Raw genomic sequence first — 22,354 nt, 5'->3', positions numbered from 1 at the left:
GCGGGAGGAGGCGGGGCGGGGGCGGGCGGGAGGAGGCGGGGCGGGGCGGGGTCCGGCGCGGGCGGGGGCTGGGGGTTCCGGCGCGGGCGGGGGCGGGGGGGGAGGAGGCGGGGCGGGGGCTGGGGGGGGTCCGGCGCGGGCGCGGGGAGGAGGCGGGGCGGGGGCTGGGGGGGGTCCGGCGCGGGCGGGGGCGGGGGGAGGAGGCGGGGCGGGGGCGGGCGGGGGGCGGGGGGGGAGGAGGCGGGGCGGGGGCTGGGGGGGTCCGGCGCGGGCGGGGGCGGGGGGGAGGAGGCGGGCGGGGGCGGGCGGGGGGAGGAGGCGGGGCGGGGGCGGGCGGGGGGAGGAGGCGGGGCGGGGGCGGGCGGGGGCGGGGGGGGAGGAGGCGGGGCGGGGGCTGGGGGGGGGTCCGGCGCGGGCGGGGGCGGGGGGAGGAGGCGGGGCGGGGGCTGGGGGGGGGGTCCGGCGCGGGCGGGGGGAGGAGGCGGGGCGGGGGCGGGCGGGGGCGGGGGGAAGAGGCGGGGCGGGGCGGGGGCGGGGGGAGGAGGCGGGGCGGGGGGCTGGGGGGGGTCCGGCGCGGGCGGGGGCGGGGGGAGGAGGCGGGGCGGGGGCGGGCGGGGGCGGGGGGAAGAGGCGGGGCGGGGCGGGGGCGGGGGGAGGAGGCGGGGCGGGGGCTGGGGGGGGGGTCCGGCGCGGGCGGGGGCGGGGGGAGGAGGCGGGGCGGGGGCGGGCGGGGGCGGGGGGAAGAGGCGGGGCGGGGCGGGGGCGGGGGGAGGAGGCGGGGCGGGGGCGGGCGGGGGCGGGGGGGGAGGAGGCGGGGCGGGGGCTGGGGGGGTCCGGCGCGGGCGGGGGCGGGGGGGAGGAGGCGGGGCGGGGGCGGGCGGGGGCGGGGGGGAGGAGGCGGGGCGGGGGCTGGGGGGGGGTCCGGCGCGGGCGCGGGCGGGGCCGGCGCGGGCGGGGGCGCGGGCGGGACCGGCGCGGGCGGGGCGGGGGCTGGGGGGTCCGGCGCGGGCGGGGGCTCGGGCGGCGCGGGTGCGGGCGGGGGCGGCGCGGGCGCGGGCGGGGGCTGGGGGTCCGGCGCGGGCGGGGGCTGGGGGTCCGGCGCGGGCGGGGGCTGGGGGTCCGGCGCGGGCGGGGCTGGGGGGGTGCGGGGGGGGGGGGGGAGCAGGCGCGGGCCACGTGCACCCGCCCCGCCCCGCTCCGCTCCGCCCTCCCCTCCAGGTCCCGCTGACCAGGTCCTTCCCGCTGGGCTTGGGCTCCCAGGTTAAGCCGGGGGGCGGGACGGGCGCAGCCGACGGGCCCTGGACGCTGCAAACCTGTCCCGACAGGAGGCCGCGAGCGGGGGTCATGGGGACTCAGGAGGGTCAATGGGGGTCACGGGGATTCAGGAGGGTCAGCGGGGGTCATGGGGACTCAGGAGGGTCAATGGGGGTCAGGGGACTCAGGAGGGTCAGCAGGAGTCATGGGGACTCAGGAGGGTCAATGGGGGTCAGGGGGATTCAGGAGGGTCAGCGGGGGTCATGGGGACTCAGAAGGGTCAATGGGGGTCAGGGGACTCAGGAGGGTCAGCGGGGGTCATGGGGACTCAGAAGGGTCAATGGGGGTCAGGGGACTCAGGAGGGTCAGCAGGAGTCATGGGGACTCAGGAGGGTCAATGGGGGTCAGGGGGATTCAGGAGGGTCAGCGGGGGTCATGGGGACTCAGAAGGGTCAATGGGGGTCAGGGGACTCAGGAGGGTCAGCAGGAGTCATGGGGACTCAGAAGGGTCAATGGGGGTCAGGGGACTCAGGAGGGTCAGCAGGGGTCATGGGGACTCAGAAGGGTCAATGGGGGTCAGGGGACTCAGGAGGGTCAGCAGGGGTCATGGGGACTCAGGAGGGTCAATGGGGGTCAGGGGACTCAGGAGGGTCAGCAGGAGTCATGGGGACTCAGGAGGGTCAATGGGGGTCAGGGGACTCAGGAGGGTCAATGGGGGTCAGGGGACTCAGGAGGGTCAGCAGGAGTCATGGGGACTCAGGTCAATGGGGGTCAGGGGACTCAGGAGGGTCAGCGGGGGAGGGTGGGGGATTCAGGAGGGTCAGCGGGGACTCAGGAGGGTCAGTGGGATTGGGCGGGACTCAAGAGGGTCAGCAGGGGTCATGGGGACTCAGGAAGGTCAGCAAGGGGGGGTCAGGCAGGACTCAGGGTCAGCGGGGGTCATGGGGACTCAGGGTCAATGGGGGTCGGGGGGACTCAGGAGAGTCAGCGGGAGTCATGGGGACTCAGGTCAGTGGGGGTCATGGGGACTCAAGGGTCAGCGGGGGAGGATCGGAGACTCAGGAGGGTCAGGCGGGACTCAGGAGGGTCAGCAGGCGGTCACGGGGGACTCAGGAGGGTCAGTGGGGGTCAGGGGGACTCAGGAGGGTCAGGGGGGACTCAGGAGGGTTAATGGGGGTCAGGCAGGACTCAAGAGGGTCAGTTGGGGAGGGTCAGCAGAGGAGGGTCAGAGGAGACTCAGGAGGGTCAGTGGCAGTCAGGCAGGACTCAGGAGGGTCTGCAAGGGGTCAGGTGGGACTCTGGAGGGTCAGCAGGGGGTCAGGAGGATCAGTGGGGACTCAGGAGGGTCAGTAGGGGAGGGTCAGTGGGGGTCAGGCAGGATTCAGGAGGGTCAGTAGGGGAGGGTCAGCGGGGATTCAGGAGGGTCAGTGGTGGTCAGGCAGGATTCAGGAGGGTCAGGCGGGACTCAGGAGGGTCAGTGGTGGTCAGGTGGGACTCAGGAGGGTCAGCAGGGGGGATCAGTGGTGGTCAGGTGGGACTCAGGAGGGTCAGCGGGGATAAGAGGGGACTCAGGAGGGTCAGCAGGGGTCAGAGGGGACTCAGGAGGGTCTGCAGGGGTCAGCGGAGTAGGTGGGTCAAATCTTAAAAAGTCCACGCCCTGAGCAAGAGGACATCCATTGTGGCTCAGGCCTGCAGTCTGGCCTCAGGCCTTGGCTCAAGTCCTCAACATGCACCTGAAGCACCTATGTATCAGGTGAGCAGGGGAATATGCCATCTTTGCCCTCTTGTGACTTGGAGGCCAGGAGATACCAGGTCCCCTCTTGGTGAAGCCAGATCTCCCTCAATGCTTGCCAGGCAGCCTCCTCCAGACCATGCCAGTACTGCCTGGCAGTGGGCAGCACCTGGCTGCCTGTGTCTGATCAAAACCTACACTGGGCTCCGAAGACGAAGTATAGTGTTGGAGTGAACCAGGAGGGGAGAGGCTCAGCCCCACTGCCTCCCCGCAGCTGCCCATGCCGAAGGCTCCCAGCTGCAAGCCCAGGAGCTCGCTCAGTGTGCGCCCCGTGCCAGGTCTCCACGTCCCCAGTCCAGCCAGCCCTACAAGAGTAGGTAAGCCACTGATGCTGGGCTGGAGGCTGTGGCTGGGCCCAGGGAGCCAGGACTTGGCAGTGGTGGAAGGCTGGCCAGCCAGTGTGCGCCCCAATCCCATGTGCCTGTGGCTTTGCCCTCCCCACCCCGGGGTTAAAAGCAGAGGTAGACTGCAGCTTTTCTCCTGAGGATCCCTTCTCTGCTTGAGAGCTCTGCAGTTGACAGGTGATAGACTTTGGCAGCCACTAAAAGTTTTTACTGGGGCTAGTGAGTTCTGCTGGCCACACCCTATGCCCAGCCGGCCTCTCGCCATGCGGCTGACCTTCCCGGTAGGGCCTATCTCGAGGCAGGACTCGCGACTGGTGAGGCATCCCCTCCTCTAAGTGCCCACTGTGTCCCTCATCACCCAACTCACATCTACATGGGCCAAGGGAAGGCTGCGTGACCAGGTGCCCACTGGTGCTCCGACTTCACTTGCACAGGCTACTGGTGCATTTGACACCTGCCCATGACTCAGGAACTGCTGGCTGGCAGAGGACCTCTAGGTGCACAAGCCTTGGGGTCATCAGTCCTCATCCTGCCAGCCTCCTTTTTAGAGACCACACCGCAGGCCAGGGAGCTGGAGTGGCTTGTACCCTGGATGTCACAGGTATCTGTATCTCCAGGAAGCTGTGCTTCTGGACTCCTGTACTGACAGGGGGGTGGTCCCGGGGTGGGGTGGGGACGTAAGCAGGTATCTGAACGACAGCTGTGCTGGTGGCTGCAGGACTGAGGGCTTTGACTTCCACCCGGGTGAGGAGACTGCAGCTGAGACTCCTGCGCAGGCACCAGGCCCTCAGCGCCAGCTCCTGGCTTATCCCTGAGGCAGAGCCCTGTGAGTGCCTTCAAGCTCTGATGGTAGACATGAGACGGGAAGGTCCTCTAAGATGGGGTCCGAGCTGAGGGGCACTTGACAGCAGCCAAAGCCGCCACATCATCCTGCTGCATGGGAATCCAAGCAGCCAGGGACAAAGATAGGGCCCCAGGAGCATGCTGTGTTGGCCAAAGGATTTCTGGCTAAGGATTAGTGACCAAAGCATGGTGGCCTAAACTAAGCTGCCCCTCCTCAGATGGCCAGTGAGACCTCAGTGTGGAGGCTGAGTTCTGCAGACGGCAGTGGTGGGGAGGGGCTCCGGGCTGACCCCCGGCCCCCCAGGCTGACCCAGTTCTACCCACAGATTCCCCCCCCCCCCCCCGCGCCATGCCGGACACACACTTGCGGCCTTGTCTGCTGGACCTTGTCAGACACTCACTGCCCTCAGAGCAGAGCACATCCACGGGAGGCTGTGGCCACCACCTACGCGGTCTGCCACCCTGCACGCCCTTCCTGTAGCTGGGTAAGGAGCAGGAAGCGTGTGAGGACCTAAGCGGTCCCCCCCCCCCCCCATCTTCTGAGCTTGGGAGTGAGAATAAAAGACAAGGCCCAAGAGGCCTATTTATTACTTCAGCCAAAAATGTTCTTCAGGCTGGCCCAGGGCTCTGCACGTTCCTGGGGCGGCACCTGCAGCCTAGCCACGGGTCCACGCTCCCGGGTACCCACAGCCCTGGCGTGGAAGCTGAGGTGCTCATGCGGGGCAGGGGCGGCAGGCCTGGGCGGCGCGTCAGCTGGGGGCTTGGGGGAGGCCCTTCTTGAGAAGGGCTGTGAGGAAGCTCCCCAGCTCCTCGTCCTGCAGGAGAGGAGAACACAGCGTTGCCAAGGAAGGAGACCCCTCTCCCAGGCCTGTGAGCACCCCACCCCCTCTACCTGGTAGGTCCAAGAGACGAGCAGCACTTTGGTGCCCGGGTCCTCGGAGTGGGCGGCAGCCTGGATGAGGATGGACTCCACCGTCACCGAGCCGTCAGGGAGGTGCTGCACACAGTGGTCTTTCAGGGTGCTGTGGGGAGGCGCAGTGAGACCCCGCTTCCCCGGCCTTCCTGCAGAGGAGCGGGGAGGGGGAGGCGGGGCGCACCTCTTCAGGTGGCTGTAGACACGAAGGGCTGTCTCCTGCTCCTTGCGGGTGTCCTGCAGGTGCACGCGGCAGGTGAAGCGCAGCTGGTGCTCAGCCAGACCCAGCTCCTTGAGGGCTTGCTCTGAGGACACCAGCCGGAGATTCTGTGGGGACACGGAGAGGTCAGGGAGGGAGCAGGGCAAGCCCACCCCCACCACTGCCACACACTCACGCTGTCTTTCATGATCAGAGTGCCATGCAGGAGCCGTGGCTTTTTGGTCTCAGGGAGCAGCCCTGTGGGGGAACAGGGCAGCACTATCAACACAGGCCCCAGACCCCTGCCACCTCACTCAGTGCCCACTGACCCCAGACCCCTGCCACCCCACCCAGTGCCCACCAGCACCCAGACCCCTGCCACCCCACCCAGTGCTGCCAGCCCCCAGACCCCTGCCACCCCACCCAGTGCTGCCAGCCCCCAGACCCCTGCCACCCCACCCAGTGCCCGCTGACCCCAGACCCCTGCCACCCCACCCAGTACTGCCAGCCCCCAGACCCCTGCCAACCCACCCAGTGCTGCCAGCCCCCAGACCCCTGCCACCCCACCCAGTGCCCGCTGACCCCAGACCTCTGCCACCCCACCCAGTGCTGCCAGCCCCCAGCCCCCTGCCACCTCACTCAGTGCCCACTGACCCCAGACCCCTGCCACCCCACCCAGTGCCCACTGACCCTAGACCCCTGCCAACCCACCCAGTGCTGCCAGCCCCCAGACCCCTGCCACCCCACCCAGTGCCCGCTGACCCCAGACCCCTGCCAACCCACCCAGTGCTGCCAGCCCCCAGACCCCTACCACCCCACCCAGTGCTGCCAGCCCCCAGACCCCTGCCACCCCACCCAGTGCCCGCTGACCCCAGCCCCCTGCCACCCCACCCAGTGCCCGCTGACCCCAGCCCCCTGCCACCCCACCCAGTGCCCGCTGACCCCAGCCCCCTGCCACCCCACCCAGTGCCTGCTGACCCCAGACCCCTGCCACCCCACCCAGTGCCTGCTGACCCCAGACCCCTGCCACCCCACCCAGTGCCACCGGTCCCATACCCTGAGCCATCTCCCGCTTCAGCAACCCCAGGGAAATACCCACGGGGATATTGGGGCTGGTGGGCAGTGTCACCGTCTCTCCATTAGCTGGCATGTAGCAGCTGACGCCTAGAGAGGGAGCAGTACCGAGGAGTTACGGAAGTCACCGCAGAGGCCCCGCCCCCATACCCTGGCACTCACGGAACTCCAGAGGCCCCGCCCCCGCCCCTCCCTCCGGCACTCAGAGGCCCCGCCCCCATACCCTGGCACTCACGGAACTCCAGAGGCCCCGCCCCCGCCCCTCCCTCCGGCACTCACAGAGGCCCCGCCCCCATACCCTGGCACTCACGGAACTCCAGAGGCCCCGCCCCCGCCCCTCCCTCCGGCACTCACAGAGGCCCCGCCCCCATACCCTGGCACTCACGGAACTCCAGAGGCCCCGCCCCCGCCCCTCCCTCCGACACTCAGAGGCCCCGCCCCCATCTCCTGGCACTCACGGAACTCCAGAGGCCCCGCCCCCGCCCCTCCCTCCGGCACTCAGAGGCCCCGCCCCCATCTCCTGGCACTCACGGAACTCCTGCTCGATCTTCTGTCTCAGAAACTCCATCTTCTTGGCCTCACCATGCACCAGCAGCACGTTCTCTGGCTCTGCCTGTCCCACCAGCTGCATGATGCCCTTGGCGTCCGCGTGGGCGCTGAATGACATGTACTCCACCTGCATCTTCACCTCCAGCTGCAGCAGCGCGGTTTAAACACACTCAGCACTAGCGGGGCCCGGGAGCCCTGCCAACCCAGGGGCCGAGGGGACTCACCACCTGCCGTCCCTCCATCTCCAGCTTGCGTTGCCCACTGAGGATCTTGTGGCCCACAGTGCCCTGCACACAGTAGCCAGGCATGATGACCTATGGGCAGGAGGAGGCTCAGCTACATTGGGACGTACCTGCCTGACAGCCTGGAACAATAAGTTAAACCTCACCCCACTCCCCACCCCCCCACTCCCACCCCCCACCCCCACCCCCGGTGATCCACGGGCTGCTGTGGGAACCCATAGTCCCGTCTCTGCCCACCCACAGACCTCCTGCAATCTTGGGGCCCAGATCCCTTACCATATTTTTCTCATTTCCTGCCCACTTCCGGAAGATCTGCAGGGACTGGCCAGCATGCAGCATCCCTGGTGTGGCAAACACAACCTGCGGGCAGGTATGGGGTCAGGGCGGCAGACTCGTGGCCCAAGCCCTGCCACAGGCCCCAGCCGACCCCTACCTTTCTCCCAGAGACCTGAGCGGGGATCTTCACATGCCCCACCAGGGCCTCACCATGGGACCCGGGTTGTCAGCAAATGCCCGGTCAAAGGCCTTAATGTGTTTAAACTCGAACATGTTCCTCTGGACGAAGGTCTTCCTGATCTTCTGGTTGGTCCAGGTGATGAACAGCTTGTAGTAGTGGTTGGCCTTCTCCGTGAGCCCCGTGGAGAAGTAGATGGGCACCTTCAGGTTCATGCGTTCCCTGTGCACAGAGCCAGTCGGCGCGGAGGCCACAGTGCAGGATACCACCAGGTCGCCTGGAATATGGTCTCCACCCCCCCAACCACAGACCTGAACCCTCAGTTTGTGTCCTATAAACACTGGGGCTCGCACCAGCCCAGAGCGCTGTGAGGAGGCTCGGTGGGGCCAGCGACCCAACACAGCCGACTACCAGTGCTGATGTGACGGCGCAGCCTCAGACACGTGGCTGGACCTCCCTGGCCAGCAAGGCAGCCAACAGGGCCACCACCGCCGCACCAGTGATGGTCATTAGTAACCATGAGCTCTCGCACCTCTCCCACTGCCCCTCAGGGAAGGCCTTGTGCCAGCACTCACCAGAAGGTCTCCAGCAGGATGCAGAGCTCCTGTGCCCGGCCCAGTGCAAACACGGGAATCAGTACCTAAGAGCAAGTAAGGCTGACTCAAGTGGGGGCCTCTGGCCATGCCACTCAACCCTGGACACCACAGGCAGCAGACTGCTTGCTGGTCCCATCTTTGTGGGCAGCAGCTACTATGAAGACTGTGTCTGCTGGTGAGTTTGAGAGCCAGGGACATCACCTACCAAGAAAGCTCACCAGGCTTCCCCTGGGGTTAGGGGAAGTTCTACTCTCAGACCCAAGAAGACACCAGGGAAGCACAGGAGTGCTCCATGACCCTTACGGATCTGAGATGCACGGGGTCCACAAACACCTAAGGAGTCCTTAGTCTTTCTCCTCAGAGCCAAGCTAACAGCACCAGCAGCCCCAGGGACCCTGACCGCCCAGGGCAGAAAACCCAGGGCTGGCCTGCAGCTGCTACCTTTCCACCGCGCTCCACAGTCTCATGGACTTTCTTTAGGAAGTCCCGCTCTCGGCAGCGCTTGGAGTCCCGGATGGTTGTGGCGTATGTGGACTCTGTGATGAGCAGGTTTGGCCGGCACCTGTCAATCCACGCAGCCCTGAAACAGAGGTGGGCACAGCCGTGGTGGGCAGTGCCCATGGCTGCACAACCAGGCGTGACAAAGTGGATCCTAGGCCTGTTCATAGTCACCTTCCTGTCAGACACTACAGTACATCCTAGAGGGGACAGTCCCAGGAGTGGCGCTCTTAGCCTGGACCTGTGCCTGCCACTGAGCTGTGAGGAGGGACACTGGACAGCATCGCCTGCTCAGGGTCTACCACTGGCACACCTCACAGGCCTGCAGGCTTGAGGGGAAAACACAATGAAGACTGAGCCCTACTTACCCCAAATGCCGGTCTGGGGTCATGTTATAATCTCCCTGGCAAAGAAAGTAACAGTCAAGAGAGCACCTCTGCTACTGACAGCTCGGCCCAAGCCCCAAGCCTTTCCACTGACCGTGTACACCACAGACTCGGAGCCCACTTTGATCTGGAACATGGCCGCCCCCAGCACATGGCCTGCATAGTAGGCCTTGATTTCAAGTTCGTCATCCACCTGCAGAGGAGAGCATGCACTCAGGCCTGCAGAGCATGGGCAGGGTCGGGACAATGAGACCAGACAGGTCGTCCAAGCCACCCATCCATGCCTGTTTCCCACGTGGTGTCCAGGACTCAACCAAAAGCAATCACAGAGGAGAAGCAATGTGGACAGACAGAAAAGCAGAGAGAAGATAAATATCTAAGGTTCTAAAACCAGAGTTTCCAGATACAGCTTTTTTTTGTCGGTTATAGGGCCTGAACTCTGGGCCTAGGCGCTGTCCCTCAGCAATTCAGCTCAAGGCTAGCGCTCTACCACTTGAGCCACAGCGCCACTTCTGGATTTTTCTGCTTATATAGTGCTGAGGGATCAAACCCAGGGCCCCATGCATGTGAGGCAAGCACTCTACCAGTGAGCCAGGTTCCCAGCCCTCCAGATAGAACTTTAAGAAGCCTGTGAAGAGCTGAGCACCAGTGGCTCACACCTGTAACCCTACCTACTCAGGAGGCTGATATGAGGACTGCAGCTCAAAGCCAGCCTGGGCAGAACAGCCCATGAGATCTTTTTTTTTTTTTGGTGCTGGTCGTGGGGCTTGAACTCGGCCTGGCATTGTCCCTCAGCTCTTCAGCTCAAGGCTAACACTCTACCACTTGAACCACAGCACCACTTCCAGTTTTCTGGTGGTTTATTGGAGCTAAGAGTCTCATTGTCTTTCCTTCCTGAGCTGGCTTTGAACTGTGATCTTCAGATCTCAGGCTCCTGAGTAGCTAGGATTACAGGCATAAGCCACCGGTGCCTGGCCTACCCAAGAGATTCTTATTTTCAATAAACTATTCAGAAAAAGCTGGAAGTAGCACTGTGGCCCAAATGTTAGAGTGCTAGCCTTGAGCACAAAGAGGCTCAGGGACAGCACCCAGGACCAGCAAAACAAAAAAAACAAAAAAAAAACACCTTGTGAAAATGTCAGGAAGTAAATAAATGCGGCCAGGCAGGACAGGCTCACACCTGTAGTCCTAGCTACTTAGCAGGCTGAGATAGGAGGGTCACAGTTGAAGTGGGCATACACATCCAAGAGACTCTTATCTGTAACCAGCGAAGAGCTAAAAGCAGAGTTGTGGCCCAAGTGGCAGAGTGCCAGCCCTTGAGCAAAAGAACTATAGGACATGCCAGGCCCTTGAGTTCAAGCCCCACTACTGGCTAAGTAAGTAAACCCAAAAAGAACAATTAAAAAAAAACAGAAACAGGGCTGTGAAGGTAGCTCAGTGATAGAGTGCTTGCCTTGCATGAATGAGGCCCTGAGTTCGATTCCTCAGCACCACGTAAGCAGAAAAAGCCGGAAGTGGCACTGTGGCTCAAGTAGTAGAGCTCTAGTCTTAAGCTGAAGAGCTGAGGAACATGGCTCAAGTATTAGAGCGCTAGTTAAGCTGAAGAGCTGAGGGACAGCGCCCAGGCCCAGAGTTCAGGCACCACAACCGACAAAAAAAGAAAATGAAAAAGAAAGAAACAGTGCTGGGAAGTTGGCTCAATGGTAAAGCGCTTGCCTTGCATGCCTGAGGCCCTGGGTTCGATTCCTCAGCACCACATAAGCAAAAAGAAAAAAGCCAGAAGTGGTGCTGTGGCTCAAGTGGTAGAGTGCTAGCCTTGAGCTGAAGAGCTGAGGGACAGCGCCCAGGCCCAGAGTTCAGGCCCCATAACCGGACCCTAAGAAAAAAAAAAAAAAAGAAAGAAAAAGAAACAGGCAAAACAAATAGGAAAAAAATAGCAAAGTGATACAGCTAAACCCAAAGTAAATCTTACTAGATATAGAATCTAATAGCATTAGATGGTAAAAGTACCATTTAAAAACAGGCTTATTGGGTTGTAGTTTCAAAAGAAAACTACCTGCCACTCAAAAGAACATTTAAAATATAATTCAGAAGCTGGGCACTGGTGGCTCGTGCCTGTAATCCTAGCTAGCTACTCAGGAGGTTGAGATCTGAGAATTGTGGTTCAAAGCCAGCCCAAGCAGAAAAGTCTGTGAGACTTCTATCTCTAATTAACTACCAGAAAACTGGAAGTGGCACTGTGGCTCAGAGTGGTAGAGTGCTAATGCAAAAGAACTCAGGGACAGTGCCCAGGCTGAGCTCAAGCCAAATGGCTGAAGAAAATAAAATAAAATAAAATAAAAAATTAAGAAGAGTAACAATGTACAATAAGAAATGTACTCATAGCTGGCACCAGTGGCTCACGCCTGGAAGCCTAGCTACACAGGAGGCTGAGATCTGAGGATCACAGTTCAAAGCCAGCCCGGGCAGGAAAGTCCGTGAGACTCTTATCTCCAATGAACCACCAGAAAAATGGAAGTGGCGATGTGGCTCAAGTGGTAGAGCACTCACCTTGAGGTGAAGAGCTCAAGCCCCTCGACCAACAAAAAAAAAAAAAAAAAGAAAAAGAAAAGATTATTGTCAAGGTGATGTACAGAAGGGTTAGTTACAGATGTAAGGTAATGAGTACATTTCTTTTTTTCTTTTTTTTTTTTGGTGGGTCATGGGGCTTGAACCTTGGGCCTGGGCGCTGTCCCTCAGCTCTTCAGCTCAACGTGAACGCTCTACCACTTGAGCCATAGCGCCACTTCTGGTTTTCTGATGGTTAAGTGTGGATAAGAGTCTCACAGACTTTCTTGCCCGGGCTGCTTTGAACCGCAATCCTCAGATCTCAGCCTCCTGAGTAGCTAGGATTCAGGCGTAAGCCACCAGTACCCAGTGACAATAAAATTAAATAAGTAAATAAATAATAATGCAGAAAGGTTAGAATTTTAAAAATGAGAAAAGGTAACACTATGAAAACACTATCCAAAGGTGGGTGGGCCAGGTAGCGTGGCTCATGCCTACAATTTTAGCTACTCAGTAGGCTAAGATCTGAGGATCATGGTTCGAAGCCAAACCAGACAATAAAGTCCATGAGATTCTTACCTCCAATTAACTATCAAAAATGCCAGAAATGGAGCTGTGGCTCTAAAGCACTAGTATTGTGCAAAAAAGTTTAGGGACAGCATCCTGGCCCTGAGTTCAAGTCCCAGGACCGACCAACACACACACACACACACACACACACACACACACACACACACACACACACACACGTGGGTGGAATATGATCTAACTATATTAGCTGAAAAGTAGCCTTTAAGATTTTTAGAAAGCATTATTTAAGATAAATATAAGGAGGGGCTGGGAATGTGGCTCAGTGGTAGAGTGCTTACCTAGCATGCATGAAGTCCTGGGTTCCATTCCTCAGTACCACATACACAAAAAAAGCCAGAAGTCCCATGTAATTGAAACCCCTCTGTATGGTATTTTTACACACGCACGCGCGCGCGCGCCGGAAGTGGCGCTGTGATTCAAGTGGTAGAGTGCTAGCCTTGAGCTGAAGGACAGCGCCCAGGCCCAGAGTTCAGGCCCCACAAATGGAGCACCCCCCCCCCCAAAAAAAGGATAACAAGTTGGGCACTCTGAAGGTTAAGGCAAAGGACTGCACGTTTGTGTGTGCGCGCGCGCACACAGATTTTTGTGAGAAATTTTGCCAAACCTCGTCATCTGCCTGTTAAAATCCTTCACTCCTCCTCGACCTCACCTCAAGCCTGGGACTTGTGTTCTTGCCACCTGGCTCCATCTTCCCACCCAACCAACACACACTATGGGTCCCAGAAGTTAAACATGTGCCAGACCGCCAGCCGCTCTCTTGGCACAAGTGTTCTTCCAGGAGAATGTCGGTCTGGCCTCTCAATGCTGCCTATGGAGAGAGGCAGGAGAAGTCCACCGGGCCCCTCCCATAAATGCCCCCCAGGATAAATGCCAGTGCCCACAGCCCCTCCCGGCGGGCCAGGCCCAGGGTCCCCAGGCCTTCCAGACTGTGTGCGGAGGGGGGGGGGGGGGCGGGGGGACAGACGGACTCTCACCTGGACCGTCTGGTGCAGGTGGACAGCCACCACCTTTTTCATGCAGTCTTTGATCATCTGCGACGTGAAGAAGTTGGCCTCCCCCTTCTTGTCCACGGCGATCTTGCGGTAGTCCTCCAGCAGGATGGGGCAGATGGCCTGAGTGGGGTGGGTCATGTAGATGGGCCCGTCGTAGCCCACCATCTCACTGAAGTAAGGGAGTGCCCCACAGTGGTCCAGGTGGAAGTGGCTGAGGAGACGTGGCACCAGTCAGCATGGGACCACTCCGGCCTCATCCTCCCACAGCAGCCCCGGGCTCCTACGCCGCTGCACTCATTCATTGGAGCCTACTATATGTCAGAACTACCTTGGCTACTGAAAAGTTACAAAGAAACAAAATATGAAAACCACTATCTTCCTAAATGCATTTTAAATGCTTATCAAAACACCATGCATATCAACAGTTAGAACCTGTACAGTCGGCTGGACACCAGTGGCTCATACCTATACTAGCCACTCAGGCGGCTGAGATCTGAGGATCACCATTCAAAGCCAGTCCAGACAGGAAATTATCTACAATTAACCACTAAAAAGCCAGAAGTGGAGCTGTGGCTCCAGTAGTAAAGAACTAGTGTTGAGCACAAAAAAACTCAACAACAGTGTCCAGGGCCTGAGGCATGGGGTGTATGGGGGGAAACATACAACTGGGCACCAGTGGCTTATGCCCATAATGACTATCCAGAAGATCGCAGAGGATCTCAGTTTGAAGGCAGCCAAGGAAGCCAAATCCAAGACACTTTTCACTAATTACCCAGCAAAAAGCTACCACAGTGCTATGTGCCAGTGGCTCACACTTGTAATCCTAGTTACTTAGGAAGCTAAGGGATCAAGGTCTGAAACCAGGCAAGGTAGGAAAGTCTGTGAGACTCTTATCTCCGATTAACCATCAAGACACAGGAAGTGAATTTGTGGCTCAAGTGGTATAGCACCAGCCTTCAATGAAGAAGACAGCGTCCATGTCATCAGTTCAAGCCCAACTACCAGCCCACACGTGTGCACGTGCACACACACCGTACACACACACACACACACACACACACACACAGCTAGAACTGGAGACATGGCTTAAGTGGCAGAACACCAGTTGTGAGCAAAATGCAAGAATGCAAGTCCCTTAATTCAAGCCCTAGTACTAGCATAAAATGAACAAAAAATTACAAACCTGTACAGCTGATGGTTCATGCCTATAATCCTAGCTACACACAGGGTGACATCAGAGGGTCAAGGTTCAAAGCCAGCCTAGGCAGTCAAATTTGAGAGACTCTTACCTCCAATTAACAACAAAGGGTTGGAGGTATAGATCAGGTAGTAGTTACCTGCCTAGCAAGTGTGAAAGCCCTGAATTCCACCCCCACACACACACACAAATTAACCAGCAAAAAGCTGGAACTGAAGGCATGACTCAAGTTGTAGAGCATCAGCTATGAGCAAAATAGCTGAGCAAGAGCTTAAGGTTGAGTTCAAGCCCCAGTACTAATACCCAAAAAAGGGAGGAAAAAAGAAAGAAAAGAAAAACAAAACAGCTGAACAGTGATACTCGCATGAACAAGGCAGCAAAGAGGAGGGTGGAATACCGCCATGAGAAGCACCGCCATTGTCTTGGCAGGTGGACAGGACATCCTCCTGAGAGCAGCAAGGGGCTGGGACAGCACGGGGGAAGTTCTGGAGAGACCCCGGGCAGAGAGGGCATAAAGAGCACTTGACCATGGCAAGCAGCCTGCCATCCAGGTCCTGAAGGAACCAGCGTCATGGGAGCCTGAGCAGCTTGGACACCGGCTCCTGAGAGGAGCTGCTTCCAGCCTAACAGCCACCTCTGGCCATTGGGGAAATGGAAAATGGTCACCAGGATGAGGCCAAGCAGACTATACAACAGCAGGTGCTATCTGCAACCCGTCGGGATGGAGCACGAGGGTGGGCGCGGGAAGAGGAGACACGGGGGCCTCCCTGGGCTCAGCCCCACCAGGTGGCGGAGACGGCAGTCAGTGGCTGGACCATGAGCTACAGCTTTAGGGTCAGGACAGCTCAGACATCTATAGAGGCCAACAGACAGCAAGCCTTAGCATTAGGAACAGAAGACCACCAGGCCTAGGGGCAAGGGCTGGAGGGTGAAGTAGAAAGAATGTGAACAGAGGGCACAGGCGCTGTTGCCAAGTACCATGAGAGGTCCAGGGGATGGACAGGACCAGGGAGCAGCCCAAGTACCATGAGAGGTCCAGGGGATGGACAGGACCAGGGAGCAGCCCAAGTACCATGAGAGGTCCAGGGGATGGACAGGACCAGGGAGCAGCCCAAGTACCATGAGAGGTCCAGGGGATGGACAGGACCAGGGAGCAGCCCAAGTACCATGAGAGGTCCAGGGGATGGACAGGACCAGGGAGCAGCCCAAGTACCATGAGAGGTCCAGAGAATGGACAGGACCAGGGAGCAGCCCTGATTTAACAGCTGGCACTGGTGTGCAGCCCCCCTCTCCTCAGTCTGGACCACTCTGGCTCAACCTCAGCTTCTGGAACCACCTGCCAGGCTCTCGTCCATAGCCCTTGGGGGACAGCCAACAGGAATGATTGGCGTGGAAAGAGGCTCATGACCACCTTGAGGGGACAGAGGCACATGGGGACAGAACTCACTACCAACTGGCTGCCAACACACCACAGCTTATGGCCTCCAAAGGCAGGGAGCCCCTGACGGCGGTTACCTGATGATCACGCAGTCCAGGAAGTCAGTCAGCCGGCCATTCTGGGTGATGTAGGAGAAGTCAGGAAAACGCCTCTGAGGAGAAGCCAAGAGACGGTCAGAACACAGCAGGTGGCACTGGGGTCTCCAGACAACAGCGTGGGGCAGCTGACACCACAGAGGGTAGCTCTGGGGGGATCTGGGCACCTGCACCGTGGCACTTGGAAGCAGCTGCTCACCGCCTCTAGGCAAGGCTGAGCTTGATGGCCAAGGCCACCAGTGACCCCTCCTCACTGCTATCTGAACAGGAAACTGCCCAGCCTGCAGGGCTTGCTCAGCTTCGCCCGAATAGCTGGGCACGGCATCCTGCATGTTCACAGCTGTTTAGGTGTGCTCGCCACTGCCCATCTGCCCTGTCTGTCCCTACTCCAAGGCCGAAGGCCCCTCCAGTGGCTACAAGGAACAGGTGAGTAGTGGTCCCTCACTGCCTCTGGAACACCAAAGACTCACGTCGTCGTTGAAGCCCATGTGCATCCCACAGTCCAGCATGACGTTCTTGCCGGCGATGGAGACCAGAATGCAGCTTCGGCCCACATCCTGGCCAGCGCCTGCTCCAGCGGGAGGGCAGGTAAGAGGCACCGCTGAGCCCTCCCAGCACCCATCCTCACTCCTGCCCCTCTCCCCCTGCCACCATGCTTCCCGGCTGGGCAGGGCCCACCGTGAGCTGAGGAAACCAATGCCAGAGACAGGAAGCACAGGGCCTCCGTCTGCAAGCAAGGAGAGCACAGGAGGGGAGCGGAGTCCCCGGCCCAGCCCACATGCTCTCCCTCCGGGCCTCTCACACCTAAGGGCCAGCCACTGCTCTGTGCGGTGCCATAATGCTCTCTACCAGCTCAGTCAGATTCTTCCTGGACCCCCTGCTGGGTCAGTCAGTGGCCAGTCAGGCCTCCTCCCCTGGAACTTGACCCCAGTGGGTAACAGGCCTCCTGGCACACAGCACAAGGATATGACTATGACCAGTAACTGGCCACAGCACAGAGGCTCTGCGCTGGGCCGTGGGCAGCCCCAGCTCCACGGCGCTCTGCCCACCTGTGAATCCTCAGCTGCCCCAACTGGGTTCCCTCCCACTCTTTTTTTTGGTGCCTGTATTGGGCCTTGAACTCAGGGCCTGGGCACTGTCCATTAGTCTTTTCATTCAAGGCTTGGCCTCTACCACTTGAGTCACAGTTCCATTCCCAGCTATTTGGAAGAGTTTCGGACTTTCCTGCCCAGGCTAGCTTTGAACCTGAGTAAGTAGAACTATAAGCATGAGCACTGGCACTGGGCCCCTCTCACTCTTCTGAAATCCAAACAGGCCAGACAGCTGCTCCAGCCAGGGCAGGCACGCCGTGACGTGAGGCCATGGAGAGAGGGACGTGGCCCAGCCATGCACAGAGGTCTGAGGACAGCAAATGGCCTGGTTTCCGTGCTGAATCCAACGTGCCTCCCTCTGCCAGCCACGGCCCCTAAGCACAATCACAGAGCCCACTTAGCCTCAGGCAGCCCGGCACCTGGCTGGGGGGGGGCGGGGGGAGGGACTTCCAAAGGCTCTTCAGCAGGCCTGTCTCCCCTGACCAGCCGTGCACGCCCTGGGGCAGGTAGGGTCTTTGTCTCCTCCTCACTGCAGCTGCACTCGGCAGCCGTGTGGAACCCAAGACCCTCCAGGCCTTTATGGAGGGAAGGACTTCCCTTTCACAAGTTAGGGCCTAATATGAAGTGCCCACAGAAACACAGCCACCAAACAGTGGTCTGGAGTTTTGGGAAGTTTTTTGTTGTTTTTCATTTGGGAGAGGGGATACTGGGACTGGGACTTTAACTCCGGGACTGAGTGTTTTCCCTTATCATTTCCAAGCTCAAGGCTGGTACTCTACCACTTGAGCCAAATCTCCACTTCCAGAAAAAGCTGGTTCACTGAAAGTAAAAGTCTCAAGGGCTGCTGGATACCAGTGGCCCACACCTGTAATCCTAGTTACTCAGGAGGCTGAGATATGAGGATCGCCATTCACAGCCAGCATGGGCAGAGAGAGTCAATGAAACTCTTATCTCCAATTAACCACCAAAAAGCTGGAAGTAGAGCTGTGGCTCAAGTGGTAGAGTGCTAGCCTTGAACTTTTACAAAAGCTCAGGAGGCTGAAATATGGCTTGGGGTAGAGTGCTTGCCTAGCATGCATGAAGCCCTGGGTTTGAGTCCTCAGTACCACATAAACCTGAAAAATGGGAACTGATGCTGTGGCTCAAGTGGTAGAGGGCTAGCCTTGAGCAAGAAGCTCAGGGACAGGGAAAGAAGGAAAGAAGGAAGGAAAGAAAGAAAGAAAGAAAGAAAGAAAGAAAGAAAGAAAGAAAGAAAGAAAGAAAGAAAGAAAGAAAGAAAGAAAGAAAGAAAGAAAGGGGGGAGGGAGGGAGGGTAAGCAAGCTTGCTCATGGACAGCACCCATACCCTGAGTTCAAGCCCCAGGATTAGCATAAAAAAAAGTCTCAAGAGCTTATTGAGATCCTCAGATCTCAGCCTCCTACACCTATAGGAATACAGGTGTAAGCCACTAGCACCCCAGCTTTGTGGAGGATGTGTGTGTGTGTGTGTGTGTGTGTGTGTGTGTGTGTGTGTGTGTGTGTGTGCGTTGCTGTTGTTTTTATTAGTTGTGGGGCTTGAACTCAGGGCCTGGGCACTGTCCCTGAGCTCTTTTGCTTATGGCTAGCACTCTACCACTTTGAGCCACAGCAACACTTCCAGTTTTATGGTGGTCAGTTGGAGAAAAGAGTCTCTCAGACTTTCCTGCCCAGGTGGGGTTTGAACTGTAATTCTCAGATCTCAGCCTCCTGAGTAGCTAGGATTATAGGCATGAGCCATCAGCACCCAGCTCTTTGTGGAGTTTTTGTATTTGTTTTGTTGTGCCAGTAGTGAGGCCTGAACTCAGAGCCTGTATTTTTGGCTCTCACAGCTAACTCTACCACTTGAGTAGCAAGTTCAGACCTTTTTGCGGTTAATTGGAGGTAAGAGCCTCCTGGATTTTTCTACCCAAGCTGGCTGCAACAACATTCGTCCAATCACGGCCTCCTCAGTAAGTGTGAGCCACTGACATCCAGGCCACAGATGTTTTTCTGGATTCTGAAGCCCAGTTCTTAGGGAAGAGGGCCAACAAAGAAATTGAGTAACGGTGGGAAAAAAAAAAAAAAAAGTAACAAGGAGGACTAGAAATGTGGCTTAGTGGTAGAGTGCTCGCCTAGCATGCTTGAAGCCCTGGGTTCCATTCTTCAGTACCACATACACAAAAAAAGCCAGAAGTGGTGCTGTGACAAAGTTTGGAAGAGTGCTAGCCCTGAGCAAAAGAAGCTCAGGGACAGTGCCCAGGCCATGAGTTCAAACTGGTAGGGCACCTGCCTTGAGCATAAGAGCCCTGGGACAGTGCCAAGGCGCTGAGTTCAAGCCCCATGACTGACAAGTAACAAGGAGGAAACTGAGAGCTTGAAAGAGAAAGAACACTGTATATATATATGTGTGCATGCATGTATGTACGCGTGCATGCGTGAACGATGATGGGACAATGGCAGCCATTCCTCCCAAAGATCAGGGGACAAAACGTCAACAGAGAGCAAAAGACAGGACTCAGTGAAAAGCAGAAGAGACAACCCTGTCCACACAGCGCTCACGTCTGCGTTAAGTGAAGCGATTACCCACACAGAGGGCAGCCATGGATGTCACTGACGCAGAAAAGGGAACAAGGGTGCCCAGAAAGCTCAAGCACCACATAGGAGAAACAAAGGCACACCTGCAGAGCCACCCAGGTCGCTGGGTCCCTGGACCTGAAGTGTTTCCTGCTCCAGACTGTTTAAGGCTGTTAGGACCTTGAGAGCCTGCACTCTTGTGTCTTACAAAGGGCAAAGCTAGTGTTTTCACGTTGCACAGACCAGGTGAGACAAGGCCGGACTCAGGGCTAGCCAAGGCCACCTGAGCGTGAGCGGCACAGGAGGAAGAGCGGAGGGATCCCGAGGCAGCAGCCGGCCTGGCCCCGAGGGGGCCCTGGGACAGGCTGGGCAGGGAGGCGGCCGCGGCCCAGCGCTCGAAAGCCTCGGCTCCCTCCCAGGGTCAGACCTTCCGACCCCGGCAAGTCCACTGCCCTGCTTCGGCCCGCTGCTCCCCGCTGCTCCCCACTCCTCCCTGCTGCTCCCCGCTCAGGCCCCGCTGCTCCCCGCTGCTCCCCGCTCCGGCCCGCTGCTCCCCGCTCCGGCCCGCTGCTCCCCGCTCCTCCCGCTGCTCCCCGCTCCTCCCGCTGCTCCCCGCTCCTCCCCGCTGCTCCCCGCTCCTCCCCGCTGCTCCCCGCTCCTCCCCGCTGCTCCCCGCTCCTCCCCGCTGCTCCCCTCTCCTCCCCGCTGCTCCCCGCTCCTCCCCGCTGCTCCCCGCTCCTCCCCGCTGCTCCCCGCTCCTCCCCGCTGCTCCCCGCTCCTCCCCGCTGCTCCCCTCTCCTCCCCGCTGCTCCCCGCTTCCTCCCCGCTCCTCCCCGCTCCTCCCCGCTGCTCCCCGCTCCTCCCCGCTCCTCCCCGCTGCTCCCCTCTCCTCCCCGCTCCTCCCCGCTCCTCCCGCTGCTCCCCGCTCCTCCCACTGCTCCCCGCTCCTCCCCGCTCCTCCCCGCTCCTTCCGCTCCTCCCACTGCTCCCCGCTCCTCCCCGCTCCTTCCGCTTCTCCCACTGCTCCCCGCTCCTCCCCGCTCCTTCCGCTCCTCCCACTGCTCCCCGCTCCTCCCCGCTCCGGCCCGCTGCTCCCCGCTCCTCCCCGCTCCTTCCGCTCCTCCCGCTGCTCCCCGCTCCTCCCGCTCCTTCCGCTCCTCCCGCTCCTTCCGCTCCTCCCGCTCCTCCCGCTGCTCCCCGCTCCTCCCGCTGCTCCCGCTGCTCCCCGCTGCTCCCGCTGCTCCCGCTGCTCCCCGCTCCTCCCGCTCCTTCCGCTCCTCCCGCTGCTCCCCGCTCCTCCCGCTCCTTCCGCTCCTCCCCGCTCCTCCCGCTCCTCCCGCTGCTCCCCGCTCCTCCCGCTGCTCCCGCTGCTCCCCGCTGCTCCCCGCTCCTCCCGCTCCTTCCGCTCCTCCCCGCTCCTCCCGCTCCTCCCGCTGCTCCCCGCTCCTCCCGCTCCTCCCGCTGCTCCCCGCTGCTCCCGCTCCTCCCCGCTCCTCCCGCTCCTCCCGCTGCTCCCCGCTCCTCCCGCTGCTCCCGCTGCTCCCCGCTCCTCCCGCTGCTCCCCGCTGCTCCCGCTGCTCCCCGCTGCTCCCGCTCCTCCCCGCTCCTCCCGCTGCTCCCCGCTGCTCCCGCTCCTCCCGCTGCTCCCCGCTGCTCCCCGCTGCTCCCGCTCCTCCCGCTGCTCCCGCTGCTCCCCGCTCCTCCCGCTGCTCCCCGCTGCTCCCGCTGCTCCCGCTCCTCCCGCTCCTCCCGCTCCTCCCGCTGCTCCCCGCTCCTCCCGCTCCTCCCGCTGCTCCCGCTGCTCCCGCTGCTCCCGCTGCTCCCCGCTCCTCCCGCTGCTCCCCGCTCCTCCCGCTCCTCCCGCTGCTCCCGCTCCTCCCGCTGCTCCCGCTGCTCCCCGCTGCTCCCCGCTCCTCCCGCTGCTCCCCGCTCCTCCCGCTGCTCCCCGCTGCTCCCGCTGCTCCCGCTCCTTCCGCCCCTCCCGCTGCTCCCGCTGCTCCCCGCTCCTCCCGCTGCTCCCGCTGCTCCCCGCTGCTTCCGCTCCTCCCGCTGCTCCCGCTCCTCCCGCTCCTCCCGCTGCTCCCCGCTCCTCCCGCTGCTCCCGCTCCTCCCGCTGCTCCCCGCTGCTCCCGCTCCTCCCGCTGCTCCCGCTGCTCCCGCTCCTCCCGCTCCTCCCGCTGCTCCCGCTCCTCCCGCTGCTCCCCGCTGCTCCCGCTCCTCCCGCTGCTCCCCGCTGCTCCCGCTGCTCCCGCTGCTCCCGCTCCTCCCGCTGCTCCCCGCTGCTCCCGCTCCTCCCGCTCCTCCCGCTCCTCCCGCTCCTTCCGCCCCTCCCGCTGCTCCCGCTCCTCCCGCTGCTCCCGCTCCTCCCGCTGCTCCCCGCTCCTCCCGCTGCTCCCCGCTCCTCCCGCTGCTCCCGCTCCTCCCGCTGCTCCCCGCTCCTCCCGCTCCTCCCGCTGCTCCCGCTCCTCCCGCTCCTTCCGCCCCTCCCGCTGCTCCCCGCTCGCGGGGCCCCGCGCGGCTACGACTCACCCAAAGGAGTGACTCTGATTTCAGGCATCGTCCGGGCGAGCGGCCCTCCGCCTCGGTCTCCCCCGCGTCCCGGGGCAGGAGCGCTCCGCCAGCCCCCGGAGCCGCAACCCGCAGCCGGCCGCACCGCCTCCCGTCGCACCGGACAGACGCAGCCGGAA

At 60.7% G+C, this 22,354-nt stretch overlaps 2 protein-coding genes across 2 annotated transcripts; both read right to left on the bottom strand.

Moving 5' to 3' along the window:
- Positions 1-341: 341 nt before the first annotated feature.
- Positions 342-3,713, bottom strand: LOC122127380 (basic proline-rich protein-like; the record flags this gene model as incomplete). Its single annotated transcript, XM_042702008.1, has 4 exons — positions 3,665-3,713; positions 3,185-3,283; positions 865-1,134; positions 342-823 (listed from the first exon to the last, which is right to left on the bottom strand). Coding segments are annotated over exons 1-4 (900 nt in total), but the record flags the coding sequence as incomplete, so codon positions are not given.
- Positions 3,714-4,785: 1,072 nt separating this feature from the next.
- Positions 4,786-22,336, bottom strand: Ints11 (integrator complex subunit 11). The gene is made up of 17 exons (XM_042701978.1): positions 22,197-22,336; positions 16,476-16,573; positions 15,988-16,061; positions 13,257-13,485; positions 9,239-9,337; positions 9,127-9,161; positions 8,702-8,840; positions 8,240-8,304; positions 7,697-7,886; positions 7,487-7,570; positions 7,193-7,282; positions 6,951-7,113; positions 6,402-6,509; positions 5,542-5,603; positions 5,331-5,473; positions 5,126-5,255; positions 4,786-5,048 (listed from the first exon to the last, which is right to left on the bottom strand). Exons 1-17 carry the CDS (start codon positions 22,222-22,224, stop codon positions 4,983-4,985), a joined length of 1,803 nt encoding a protein of 600 aa, XP_042557912.1. The 5' UTR covers positions 22,225-22,336; the 3' UTR covers positions 4,786-4,982.
- Positions 22,337-22,354: the final 18 nt, after the last annotated feature.

This window comes from Dipodomys spectabilis, unplaced genomic scaffold (assembly GCF_019054845.1).
Source record: "Dipodomys spectabilis isolate Male_0828 unplaced genomic scaffold, ASM1905484v1 ptg000299l, whole genome shotgun sequence".
Taxonomy (NCBI): Eukaryota; Metazoa; Chordata; class Mammalia; order Rodentia; family Heteromyidae; genus Dipodomys; species Dipodomys spectabilis.
Note: the sequence above shows the minus strand (reverse complement) of the source record. Positions and strands in the feature narration are given on the sequence as shown.